At 41.5% G+C, this 13,542-nt stretch overlaps 1 protein-coding gene across 10 annotated transcripts in view; it reads right to left on the reverse strand.

Annotated features, from left to right (window-relative positions):
* The window catches only part of LOC121522623 (NACHT, LRR and PYD domains-containing protein 3-like), a 42,384-nt gene that overhangs the window by 14,747 nt on the left and 14,095 nt on the right, over positions 1-13,542 (reverse strand). For 7 of the 10 annotated variants that reach the window (XR_005992996.1, XM_041807216.1, XM_041807183.1 and 4 more), the window contains 4 exons: positions 3,741-3,819; positions 3,445-3,649; positions 1,518-3,318; positions 1,238-1,411 (listed from right to left, as the gene is read on the reverse strand). Coding sequence is in view for 9 of the 10 variants with exons in the window: in XM_041807216.1 (XP_041663150.1) it covers positions 1,238-1,411; positions 1,518-3,318; positions 3,445-3,649; positions 3,741-3,819 (2,259 nt within the window). In the remaining variant the exon portion in view is untranslated. Of the gene's footprint in view, positions 1-1,237; positions 1,412-1,517; positions 3,319-3,444; positions 3,650-3,740; positions 3,820-4,029; positions 9,110-13,190; positions 13,504-13,542 lie in introns of those variants that run through there. The other 3 variants (XM_041807243.1, XM_041807235.1, XM_041807225.1) reach the window with 3 other exon arrangements.

Raw genomic sequence — 13,542 nt, forward strand, 5'->3', positions numbered from 1 at the left:
ATAAACTTCTGGTTTACTGGCCCGACGCTTTCACAGAACACCGTCAGGCGTCAAGATTCAATTCCTGTTTTGGGGCTCTCTCTCTCTCTCTCTTTCTTCAGCGAGTGCATGTCATACATTTAATTATAAATCATTTAAAATTCAGCGCATTGACATCTTGATTGCAGCGTATTTTTCAAAAAGTGTCCGCATCCCAAATAATTTTATAAGACTTATATTGATAATAAAATGACACCAGTTAAATAGAAACACGCTATTGCCACAGACATTGACTGAGACTAAGTAGGTCAAAGTTCATCATCATATAGTCAGGATTCAACAGGTCATAGGAGCAGCTTTATCCCTTAAAATGCGTTCTCCAGGTCAGTGGATGGTCTTAGAAGGTCATATTTTTATGGTGGATGAACTTTCTTGAATTTAATTTTCTTTAAAGAATGATACCAATTTTTACATATACATTATATATTTTATCATATATACATTATATTATTTATTTATAGAAGTAGTTCCTTTAAGGGACCCAGCTTCTTTTCTCATTTCTCTAGTACTACTTCTCTTGAGAAAGCCAAAGTGACTGATTAAAAAAAGCAATATTTCTTATTAGAGTACTCGATTAATCACCAGAAGAATCAATAGGGTACTCGACTACAAAAAGAATCTGTTACTGCAGCTCTACATCTATCCCTAAATATTCTCTTTCTCCGAAGCGCTCTTCCGTGCACCAACATCTACAGGATCTTCTAAGAATGGGCAGGCCATTTTCCAAGAGAACTGATTGGTCAGGAGGCCGGGCTTTTATACTCGCTGATCTTGTATTCAGAGCATAACCTCCTCTGGAGCAGGTTAGCTGTTCAGCATAAGTTACTGTGGTAATTAATCCCGGTAAGAAGTGAACCAGTGTCGTCATGCAGAAAATCAAGGGTTAATCCTGAAGTTATCTCAATAAGAGAAAAATCCAGCTTCGTCCTACAGGCCTCAGGACTACTGCAGACCAATGACTATGACTTCAAGTCACATTCATATCTGTGACTCCAGAACAAGCTTCTGACACACATCACTTTCAGAGTGTTATCGTTCAGGAAGTACTAGAATATGAGGCCTGAGCCCAGAGGATCACAGTTTTAACCAAGCAACACAGGGGAACTTAAGCTTTAAATAATTCAGTCAAATACCACTCTGTAAGATATGAAGAACATGTGTTCCCTAAAGACATGATCTTAATCAGCTACACACTAACCTGAGAGTTTCCAGTCTCCAGTTTGAACTCTTTAGTCCATCAGACAGAAGCTTCACTCCTAGATCATGCAGGTTGTTGTTACTCAGGTCCAGGTCTCTCAGACTAGAGGACTGGGAGCTGAGGACTGAAGACAGATCTCCACAGCTTCTCTCTGACAGGTTACAGTCACGCAACCTTGAAGAAGTACAGGATATCAATGAAAGCTAGATCACACAAACATCCATGTAGTTCTGAATAAAGATGAACTACATTTAACCTTGATCATTGAGTCTACACCTACAGAGCTTTGTTGGAGGCTTTGACCACTGGCAGCAGCCTCAGGAGAGCCTCCTCTGAAGCAGAGTACTTCTTCAGGTCAAATACATCCAGATCTTCTTCTGATGACAGTAAGATGAAGACCAGAGCTGACCACTGAGCAGGAGACAGTTTCTCTGTGGAGAGACGTCCTGATCTCAGGGACTGTTGGATCTGCTCCACTAGAGAACGATCCTTCAGTTCATTCAGACAGTGGAACAGGTTGATGCTCTTCTCTGCAGACAGATCCTCATTGATCTTCTTCTTGATGTACTGGACTGTTTTCTGATTTGTCTCTGAGTCACTTCTTGTTTTTGTCAGCAGACCTCTGATGTGGATCTGATTGGTCTCCAGAGACAGACCCAGGAGAAAACGGAGGAACAAGTCCAGATGTCCATTTGGGCTCAGTAAGGCCTGGTCCACAGCTCTCTGGTAGAAATGTGTGGGTTCGGTTTTATCTCTGAAAACTTTGTACATCCAGGATGTTTGTTCCTCTGCCAACAGATTGACTCCAGAGTTGCTGAAGGTCTGATGGACATGAAGAGCAGACAGAAACTCCTGAACACTCAGATGGATGAAGCAGAACACCTTATCCTGGTACAGTCCTCTCTCCTCTCTGAAGACCTGTGTGAACACTCCTGAGTACACCGAGGCTGCTCTGATATCGATGCCACACTCTGTCAGGTCTGCTTCATAGAAGATCAGGTTTCCTTTCTGCAGCTGCTCAAAAGCCAGCTTACCCAGAGACTCCATCATCTTCCTGCTCTCTGGACTCCAGTGTGGGTCAGTCTCAGTTCCTCCATCATACTTGATGCTCTTCAGTTTGGTCTGAACCACCAGGAAGTAGATGAACATCTCAGTCAGGGTCTTGGGCAGCTCTCTTCCCCCTCTGGTCTTCAGCAGATCCTCCAGAACTGTAGCAGTGATCCAGCAGAAGACCGGGATGTGGCACATGATGTGGAGGCTTCTGGATTTCTCGACGTGGGAGATGATTCTGCTGGCCTGCTCCTCCTCTCTGAATCTCTTCCTGAAGTACTCCTCCTTCTGAGGGTCAGTGAACCCTCTGACCTCTGTCACCATGTCAACACACCCAGGAGGGATCTGACTGGCTGCTGCAGGTCGTGTGGTTATCCAGAGGCAAGCAGATGGAAGCAGGTTCCCCCTGATGAGGTTTGTCAGCAGCACATCTACTGAGGTGGACTCTCTGACATCAGTTAGGATTTTAGTTTTGTTGAAGTCCAGAGGAAGCCGACACTCATCCAGACCGTCAAAGATGAACACAACCCTGAACCCTTCAAACCTGCAGAGTCCTGCTTCTTTGGTTTCAGTGAAGAAGTGATGAAGGAGCTCCACCAAGCTGAACATTTTCTCTTTCAGCACATTCAGCTCTCTGAAAGTGAATGGAAATATGAACTGGATGTCCTGGTTGGCTTTGCCTTCAGCCCAGTCCAGACTGAACTTCTGGGTTAAGACTGTTTTCCCAATGCCAGCCACGCCCTTCGTCATCACTGTTCTGATTGGTTCATCTCTTCCAGGTGGAGTTTTAAAGATGTCTTCTTGTCTGATGGTTGTTTCTGCTCTGTGTGCTTTCCTGGATGTTGTTTCGATCTGTCTGACCTCATGTTCCTCGTTGACCTCTCCAGTCCCTCCCTCTGTGATGTAGAGCTCTGTGTAGATCTGATTCAGAAGGGTTGGGTTTCCTGCTTTAGCAATCCCCTCAAACACACACTGGAACTTCTCCTTCAGGTTAGACTTCAGTTTCTGTCGGCACACTGAAGCAACAGTCCCTGAATAAACAAAGAACATCTGAAATGAGTGAAGAGATCCTGATACAGATGTTAAACTGTCTCAGGTTGGTGCTGTAAACTTCCTGGTCTTTGTTCCATCATGTCAAATCTGTTAAATGTTCTTACTGCTCTGCAGACGGTCAGCTAGCTCCTCCTGCTTCATTCTCCTCAGGAAATGGAGAGTGATCTTCACAAATGCCTCTTTGCAGCTTCCCATCTGCGCTTCATCTTCACTTTGACTCTCAAAGCATTCTGGGTAAACTTGACTCAGAACCCTGTGGAGTCTCTTCAGCTCCTTCTTCACAAAGGTGACAATGTTCTCCTCCAGCAGCTGGAACAGAAAGAGACTCTGATTGTGTTCTCTAAAGCAGGAGAACTGTTGTTCTTGTTCTGCTAGGTGAGTATAAAGTGTGTTAACACACCATAAATGTGGAGTCCAGGTCTGCTGGATTCTGCTGGGCCGACTGATCACTGTGAACCTCTGAGCTCTCCAGCTGATCTCTGTGGGGAAAACATCAAGTTTAAGGACAGGTGATGAAGCAGATTACTGAATGTGAACAGCTATGAAAACAAGTAAAAATCATCTATGTAGGTGGATGAAAATCATCATTACACCATCAGGTCACATGACCAACAACAGATCATCAACATAGAAAAACAGCATAGTCACACATTAAAAGATTGTTCTAAAGGTGAGTTCTGAACCAGGACTTGAATGTGGGTGTGTCAGTCCAGTCTTGAATATGTGTGGGGAGTGAGGTCCAGAGAGAGGGGACAGCTATGGAGAAGGTCTGACCACCAGGTTCACTGATTGGTTCTGAGTAGTGGAGAGAGGAGGTTGTCATCAGAGACATAGCAGCTATGGGGAGGAGAGTGATGGTGGAGGAGGTCAGTGAGGGAGGAGGGGACCTGCTGGGTCAAGGTTTTGAGTCTGGGTGGAATGAAAGCATGGATCAGGGTTTCAGCAGCAGAGAGAGGGAGTAGTGGGCGGAGCCAGGCTGTGTCATTAAGGTGGAAGAAGGCGGTTCATGTGAACTGGGAGACGTGATGATTACAGGAGAGCTTTCTGTCAGTTATGATTCAAAGATGATGTAACCCAGTGAAATAATGTAAATTTATAAGTAGTGAGCCATCCTGCCTGCCTGCAGGAGTGACCTTGTGCCCGTCATAAACTGGTTATTTCTTTATTTTCTTCCCCAAATTTATTTAATAATTTCCTTATACCATTTGTTTACAAACGTCCATTCCCTACCCTAATCCGTAACTAATTATCCTCTTCCCGCAACCCATAAATATCCGGTGTACAAGGTCACTTCCTCTCTGCAATCTCCTCACCTGATTAGCACGCAGGTGGCACAGCTGGATGGCATCAAAGATTACACACACCGTCATCACTAAAAGATTGGTTCTTACGGTCTAGAAACTCAGTGGTGATTGTTATTTCTTTTGTTTATTTCAATAATATGTGCCAAGTTGATTTAAAACTCCTGCTAAGTGCCTTAGTTCCTTTCCTTCTTTGCCAAACCTCATTCAGAAGATCTGAAGTGGGTAAATCTGGCACAACTTCACCAACTCCCAAGGTGCATGGAGGATGAGAAGGGTCTTGAAGAAAACAGAAATCTCCAGCAACACTTGTAGTTAAAAGAACAACTTTATTCGACCGACGCGTTTCGGCATGTAGCCTTCATCAGGGTTCATGATGACCCTGATGAAGGCTACATGCCGAAATGCGTCGAAGTTACGACTTCGACTGCCGTTCCAGTGCACATTCATGAGTTACGGGTGGGAAAAACACGAGTTACAGGTTGCCTGGAATGCAGCAATATTCTGTACCCAGGTACGCTCACATACAGACGGTGTGGTCTGCAACATTGACCCCCTCACTCATAGTGTCACACTTCAAAAAACACTTCTCACTTAAAACATCAACTAACAGACTAAACATGCATAATAACAACTTGTCAATGAACATGAACATTATAAAAATTATGCATGGCCATGGCTTTGATTTATATTTTGGCTTTTGTGTTGTTTATCTCACCTAATCACTCAAAGGAAAAAAACATTTATTAGAATAATTTGATGGAATCATAAGTTGTACAAAAGATTTTAAGTGAAATTGACTCAGAATTAAATCGACTGAACTGAAAATGCCTAGATCTATTATTTTGCAAAATTATTAACATTATTCAATATTTTAAGTTGTATCAAATAGGCATTAACTCTTTTTTAATTAAAGATATTCAGTAGAATCATCCTCAATCATAATTGTAACTACTTAAGATGTTGAGTTAAATGAACATACGTTTTTATCTTTCATTACTTTTACATTTTTTCAGGTAACCGGTTTACTAGTATTTTTCAAGTAAACTCAACTCATTCGGGTTTACAGTGCAGACAAATCTTACTTGAAAAATATAAGGTTGATAAACCACTAAAAAACAGATGTACATCTATAAAAGAAATATGTATAATGCATGTTGTGAAACCCTCATCAGATATAATGCCAAATTTTTGCTTAGCTAACTTATTTTTTTAATGAAAAAACATAATGCACTGAGGTTAACTGAGCCATTCATTTAAGCTAAAAAGAGCCACCTTCAGAGTTGAGTTTTAGCAAATACTTTGATGGTTCCTCTTATTAAAGAGCATTAACATATGAATATATGAAGGTGTTACAGCATATATTGCACACCTCTTCACATTTCCCTTCTATTTATCCCTCTTGAAGTTCCCTACAGGGATTAATACACTCACACATTACACATTAATACACACTGTCTACACACATGACTGCACCCCCACCCACCCAGGCAACTCCATCGTGAAGTATGCAGACAACACAACAGTGGTCGGGCTCATCTCAAGAGGAGATGAATCTGCGTACAGGGATGAGGTCAAAAAACTGTCATCATGATGCAGCATCAACAACCTGGTCCTCAACACAACTAAGACTAAAGAAATAATAGTGGACTTCAGATCTGACCCTCGCCCATACACATTAACGGGGAATGTGTGGAGAGGGTCTTGGACTTCAAGTTCCTGTGCCTGCACCTGAATGATGGCCTGACCTGGAAAACCAACACCACAGATCAAATCAATCTGATCAAAAAGGCACAGCAGCGACTCCACTTCCTGAGGGTCCTGAAGAGCAACGCCCTGGCCAAGGAGCTGCTGGTGTCCTTTTACAGATGCTCCACTGAAAGTGTACTGGCATACTGGATCCCAGTGTGGTTTTCCAGCTGCACTGCTCAGGAGAAGACAGCTCTCCAGAGGGTCATCAACACAGCACAGAAAATCACAGGCTGTGCTCTCCTCTCCTTAGAGGAACTGTTCAGGTCCCACTGTCACAGGAAGGCCCTGGGCATCCTGAAGGACTCATCCCACCCAGCACATCACCTGTTCCCACTGCTACCCTCAGGATGACGGTTCAGGACAATAAAAACCAAAACTAACAGACTGAAAAACAGCACCTATCCCAAAGCAGTTTCGATATTTAGACCACAACGTACACAACACCGCAATACTTTCTTTGCTGCAGCAGTGCAGCACCTTCATGTTCTTCAGGACTGTGTGTGTAAATGTGAGAACATTACAGACTCCACTTATCCTGTGTGAATGAACCAAACAGACATCAGGGGGTCATTCACTAATCATCAGAGCATTTTCAGTCAAAGTTTTAGTCGATGAAATTTACACTAGTATGGTCACAAATGTGAGGATGACAAGTTTATCAGCTCATAAGACACGCCCCCCTTTACACATCAATATTGCTGTTAAACAGTGTGGCCCATTCTGTCAAAGCAGTGTAATTCATTTAATGTGTTCTTTAGATATTTTTCCGCATGTATGTTTTTGTTCAAAGTAGTTATTCCTCCAAAGATGAAACCACAGGCAGAAAGCACGATGAAGCTGATTAGGTGTAGTTACCAACTTTCACCACCAGATGGAGCCCCTCTGTGACTTACACAGTATCAACACATTGTTGCTCTGAGCTGCAGTAGGAAGCTGTACAGCAGCATGATTACAACAATGTGCTCTTCTCTTTGTGAATGTTTACAGCTCATGAACCCTTCATTACATTTATCAGTCACACTCAGAGTCCTTCTTTAAGTGTGCAACACAAATGTGTGATACTTCTGAGAAACATTCATCACAGCCACAGATTCTGGAGCCTCTCTTCTCTTTGATAATAATCAGTAACTGCCAGCTTCATGGAGAGATATTTTCTGACTAAAACGCTGAAAAAATAAATAACAATGCAGCACTTATAGCCTAGCCTATATCATAGTAAACATTATCACTCACCAATAGGAAACGAGTCCTGCACCATAGCAGGTACTCCATTAGCTAGGTAGAATCTCTTTGTTTTTGATGCAGCTGCCATCTTGAAAAGTTTCTAAAACGTTCTCAGTCACGCTACTGACCTAGGCCGTTATACTACAGCGGTGGATCACATGATCTGTTCAGCTGAGGATGTTGGTGATTTTATCAGAGGTGGCCAGCATCATGAGGAGCTGACTGAGGCTGAAATAAATCATGTTGATCAGAAATGAGAGGTCATTATTTTAGGAAGGTGAGGATATATTCCTGGGTTCCAGCTCTCAGTGCTGACCCATTATCTCACCTGCAGAGGTAAGGAGAGCTTCTCTTGGGGTTTTTTTGGGGGTTCTCTGCTTTCTTTGTGGGGGTTTTCAGACAGACACGGTTCTGGTTCTGGCACTGGTTCTGTTCTGGAGACTCAGAACCTTGGTGCTTTCTGGCGAACCAGCCCGTGTTCACACCAGTTTAAGCAGAAACAAAGTGGGAGGACATGATGGACATGTATTACCACGTTCTGCTCCACTTGTGCCCCAGTCTTTCATTCAGTCCCGATATTCCTTCTTCGGTTTCTTGAGTTAGTTAATGTTTTTGTCTGGTGTTCGGATGAACCCAGCCTTTGCCATCTCTTCTGCAGGTTCGGCTTATAACCTGCTCCTCCTTGTTCTACTCTACAGTTTCGCCCAGAATTCTGTCAATGCCCGGATCACAACCAAACATTTAGTCTCCCCAGCAGACCAGTGTTCATTTTGTTGACTAATTATTTTTGTCATAGTTTTATTTGATAGCCTTTTTTCCCTTGACGAAAATAAGAGAGTAATAAAAACAAGTGCACAGGGACAAAAACTAAAACAAAATTAATTGACACTTTAGTCAAAAAATAAAAATGAGACAAAATTGTTTGACAGAGACTTTATCCAATCAGACCTAATTTCGTCATGTAGAAAGTAGGGGCTAGTTAGGCATATATCCAATCACAACTGCTTTCGCTGCGTGGTGGCGGGGTAAGTTGAAGAGAGATCAAATCAGTCGACTAAATTTACTGTAAATTTCGTCGACTAAAATGTTGGAGAGTTTTGTCAACTAAAACTAGACTAAAACTAAAACAATTTAGATGATTAAAAGGTTAAACCTCTGTAAGTGGTGCTGTCCAGCTGCAGAGTTACAGATTATGGCAAGGCTGTCCAAACTTTCTCCACTGAGGGCCACACACAGAAGTATATAAAAATGTTGGGGCCACTTTAATATCCCTGAGGTGAGGTATAAGAAAGTTTATAAAACCAATTTAATGTGGGTTAAGATATGCTTAGTGGCTGAGTAAGCCTATGGTTAGTTCTGTCAGGACCACATTACCAAGAAACACATGATGTGCAGTTTTAAATCTTTCTTTATTAGCATTTATCATTTAGCACTTATTGCTGTTAGTTATGTTTGGTGGTGTGGTTGTTCTGGGATCCCCCTGCCCTTCCACAAGCCTATGTGGAAAGCATCAAGCATCCTGCTCTTCCTATACAGATAAGGAAAGCCTAAGGCAGGGAGTGAAGCAGTGGAAACCTCAGAGCAGAGCAGGCATCAGTGACAACTGAACAACACTGATTAAGTCAGAAGCAGAATAAAGAAGGAGCTGGGGTGGAGGAGGGCTTGCAGAGCAGCTTGCAGAGAGAGCGACAGAGCGTAGCCAGGCTGGAGCAGTTTGAATGAGAGTGATTAGCCAATAATGTGCTCGGAGCAAATCAGCTGGCAAATAGACAGTCAGATTTCAGGGGGCCCTGTTTGTCCCTAGCTACCACTCACTCCTCCCCTGGAATATTACTGCTACAATTGGCAAGATATTATTATTATTATTTTGGTTATCAATATATTTACCACAGTGTTGTTTCAATTTAATCACAAACAAAAAAAATAAACATAAAAAAATATTCTTGTCAAGATGTTTGTTTATAAAATTAACATGGTAGCACAGCCTTGTGCTAAAACTCTGAAGTACAATATAGTTAGGCACAAGCTTCATATTCAAATATGGACCATATTTCAAGTTATTTCTAAAGTCTGCTGCAGGCCAACCAAAATTGGACCGCGGGCTGCATTTGGCCCCCGGGCCATAGTTTGAACATTCCTGGATTATGGGCTGTAAATGAGGCTTTACAATGAAACTGGAGTCCACACATTTAAAGGCAGATGTGCTGTCGCTGTATGTTGTTTTCACAACAGAAGAGCCTAACAAGTGGTTGAAGGGTTTTTATAATTATTAAGGTAAAGTCCTCTCAGGCATTACCTTGATCAGTAGGTAACACTATAATGTAACAAATGACTGTTTGAGTATGTAACACAGTAATCTAACGAGTTAATTTCAAGTTAACTCTACCCCACACTGACAATGAAACACTAAACAGAGGGACTGATGGAGATAGCTACTCAGGTATCAGGGCTTTAGTCTGTCTGAAGATCACTGCCTGTGGATTCAGAGGAATGCCTCTTTCAGTTTGTTCTTCACCAGTTTCTCTGTTTGAATCACACTCAAGGACACTCGTCTTATTAAATAGGCTCATTCTAGTCTATTTCCTATCATATTCAGGTTTACAAAAACACTTAAAGCACATTTACACACTGTACTGCAGAGTAGTCATGGTAACAGCATTATTTCTACTCTCCACTGTAGTGACAGCATCATAGAGACGTGTCTACAAAGGTCTATTTAACATGTTTTCCTCATATTGTTCTGATCTTCTTTGTTCATTGAGCTGACTGACCCTCAGGTTCACTACATCCTGGTCTCTGCTCATCAGGTTTATCTTTAAAGTCAGCTGCTGCTCTCATTACTGGATGTGATATTTTCAGAGACACACAGACACAATGACATGGTTTATCACATTAAAACTCAGCACTGAACTCTATCTCAGGTTTGACAGAAATTTACATTCAGTTCTTCCTTATGCCATTTGTGACATTTCCTGAAAATTTCATCAAAATCCATCCATAACTTTTTGAGTTATGTTGCTAGCAAACAAACCAACTAACTAAGCAACCCTGCCGATCACATAGCCTCCTTGGCGGAGGTAAAAAACAGATTAATGAGTAAAGCAAAGATTTTAATCAGACTCTACCTGTTAAAACTAGTCAACTAATGGCTACTTCCTGAACCGTATTAAAAACTTTTACGCTCACAGAAAAGATGATCAACATTTCTTTCCCATTACTTCAGTGCTAAATAAACTACTGTGAGTCCTGGTGAAGTGGTTGTTGACAAGTAAGCAGTGGTGGGTAGAGTAACAGTTGCAGCACTCAAGTAAAAGTGTATTATTACTTAATCGTAATTACTCATGGAGAAGTAAAAGTACTCATAACAATAAGGACTATAAAAAGGAGGACTTGAGTAAGAGTAAAAAAGTACTTCATTATAAAACTACTCAAGTAGTGATTAACTTTATACTGAGCAGTTAATTTAAATGTGTTAAGAACATATATTTAGAGATAATAAAAATGTAAACTGTGTATTGTCATTAAGAAAGTGACATAACGAGGCAAATACCAAAATAAAAGAAATAAACTTAACTAAATACTAGAAGCAAGTGTAAGTATCATGCGTTTGTGGGATGAGCAGCAGAGCTGAGTATGTGGGTTGCGCCCATGAAAAATTTGCCAAATCTTCTCTGCCAATGCGAGTCTTTTAATGCTGTCCAATCTTGTCTGCAGAAGCTCAAATTGGATTTAAGTGCACACAAAACCAAACTTATAGTACTTTTAACAAGAGTGAGTTGCCATGGAACATCCCTTCAATCTTAACTTCGCAGGGTGCACCCATTGAGCTAGTCTCTCACTATAAATATCTGGGTTTCGTATTGATCGGGAGCTTTCTTTCGAAGCACACATTGCCAGTTTGGTCACAAAACTCAGGTGAAACTAGGTTTCTATTATAGAAATAAATCCTGCTTCTCCCTTAGAGCTGGTAAATATCTTGTATCTGCAACCTTTCAACAGCTTCATGACTATGGTGACGTTTTGTACATGACTGCTTCAGGGAAATTTCTGCAGTCATTGAATCCTGTTTATCACTGTGCTCTGAGGTTTGTTACTGGTTGTAGTCACCTCATGCATCACTGTGAACTCTTTGTCAAATCTGGCTGGCTTTCTCTGAGTGCTCACAGGTACACTCACCAGCTGACTCTGATCTAAAGGCTCTTCTTGGCTTAGTTCCTTCTTATTTATGTACTCTTCTTCAAAGAACTGAAAGATTATGCCTTGCGCTGTAGTGATATCATTCATCTGCTTGTTCCTTGTGTCAGGACTGAATTGGGGAAAAAAAAAGTTCAGTTTTGCTGCCCCCTCCGCATGGAATACTCTCCAGACTGATTTGAAACTCGTTTCACTTGAGGCCTTTCATTCTGTTTTAAATGACAGGCATTGCGAGATCATGGAACAGTGCCTGTGTTTATAAATTTGTTTCTCTGAGTCATTTTTCAGCACTTTATCTGCATTGACCTATGCACTTTCAAAAACTATTGTTTGTTTTAATGTACTGATGTAATCTTTCCCTGAAATGTATTATTTTGTGACGTGTGCTGCTGACCACTTGGCCAGGTCACCCTTGTAAAAGAAATCTCGATCTTAATGGGTTTTATCTGGTTAAATAAAGGTTAAATAAACTTAAAACATGAGATCAGAAGGTTGGACCTCAAATTATGTTCCAAGAAAATAGAAAAAAAATGCTCTTCAACCCTTGATTTTTCTTAAAGCTTCTTTTATAATTTTTTTCCTCCCAAAACATCTTACTGATAACATTACTTTAGTGTAATACAACAAACTAGGGCCACAGTAATCGATTCTTTTTGTAATCGAGTACTCTATCAATTCTTCTGGTGATTAATAGAGTGCTCTAATAAGAAATATTGCTTTTTTCCCAGTCACTTTTGCTTTTTTCAAGAGAAGTAGCACTAGACAAATGAGAAAAGAAGCTGGGTCCCTTAAATGAACTACTTCTATACTAAAAATTGGTATTAACAGGTTCTCTGAAGAAAATATATTTACAAAGTGATGAAGTTCTGAAAAACAGCTATGCAACACACGGCGCGATGTCCAAGCTTACAGCATGGGCGTATATGGACACATGACTGATTTAAGCGAAGCCTCGAGGCAGATGATTTGCCTCAAGAAATTTTTTTAATCGGATCACTCGAATAATTCGAGGAATTATTTTAGCCCTACAACATACCATCCAATACCAACAGGTGGGGACATCCACAGGTGAGGAAAACTGATAAAACATACACACATACTGAGCTGAGTATGGCTGGGCTGTGGGTGCAGGTAAAATGGTGACAACATTTTAAAAGATATTTGTTCAGTAATTTCTTCCACCTTTGCCTCATATCATCAGCGCAGCCCTCCCTCGCTGTCTTTTCTCCCGTTATCACCTGATGGTACCGGTTAGTTTGTATGAAAGTATGTTTGCGCACGGACATTATAGAGAACGCATAATTATTAGCACCTAAGACAGTGATCAGGACAGGAAAACATACAATATTTAATGAATTAACTTTCTCAAAGTTACTCACAGCTATTTGGAACAATCAGAAGACACCAAGTTGTGGTCTGTCAGATATATGATCACTCCATACCCCGCTCTGCTCTCTCTGTTGGGACGGGGGCGTGTGAGAAGGGGGCAGGGAGAAACAGAAGGCAGCATCGTGAGGCTGGACCGTTTCATGAACAAGGGGCTCAGAGGTCAGGAGGTGACGATCTTGATGCCTCAGGCCAAATGTGGCGCGACGCCCCAGGCGTACGTCTATATCGCCTCTTCCCAGAATTGGCTCTGCATTCTCCACACGTGATGAGCGCAAGATCTTAATACGCACACTTGAAACTTGAGGCCGGCAATCACAATGCAGGACACCATCTTGGTTTGTG

The sequence above is a fragment of the Cheilinus undulatus genome, linkage group 2, assembly GCF_018320785.1.
Source record: "Cheilinus undulatus linkage group 2, ASM1832078v1, whole genome shotgun sequence".
NCBI lineage: Eukaryota > Metazoa > Chordata > Actinopteri > Labriformes > Labridae > Cheilinus > Cheilinus undulatus.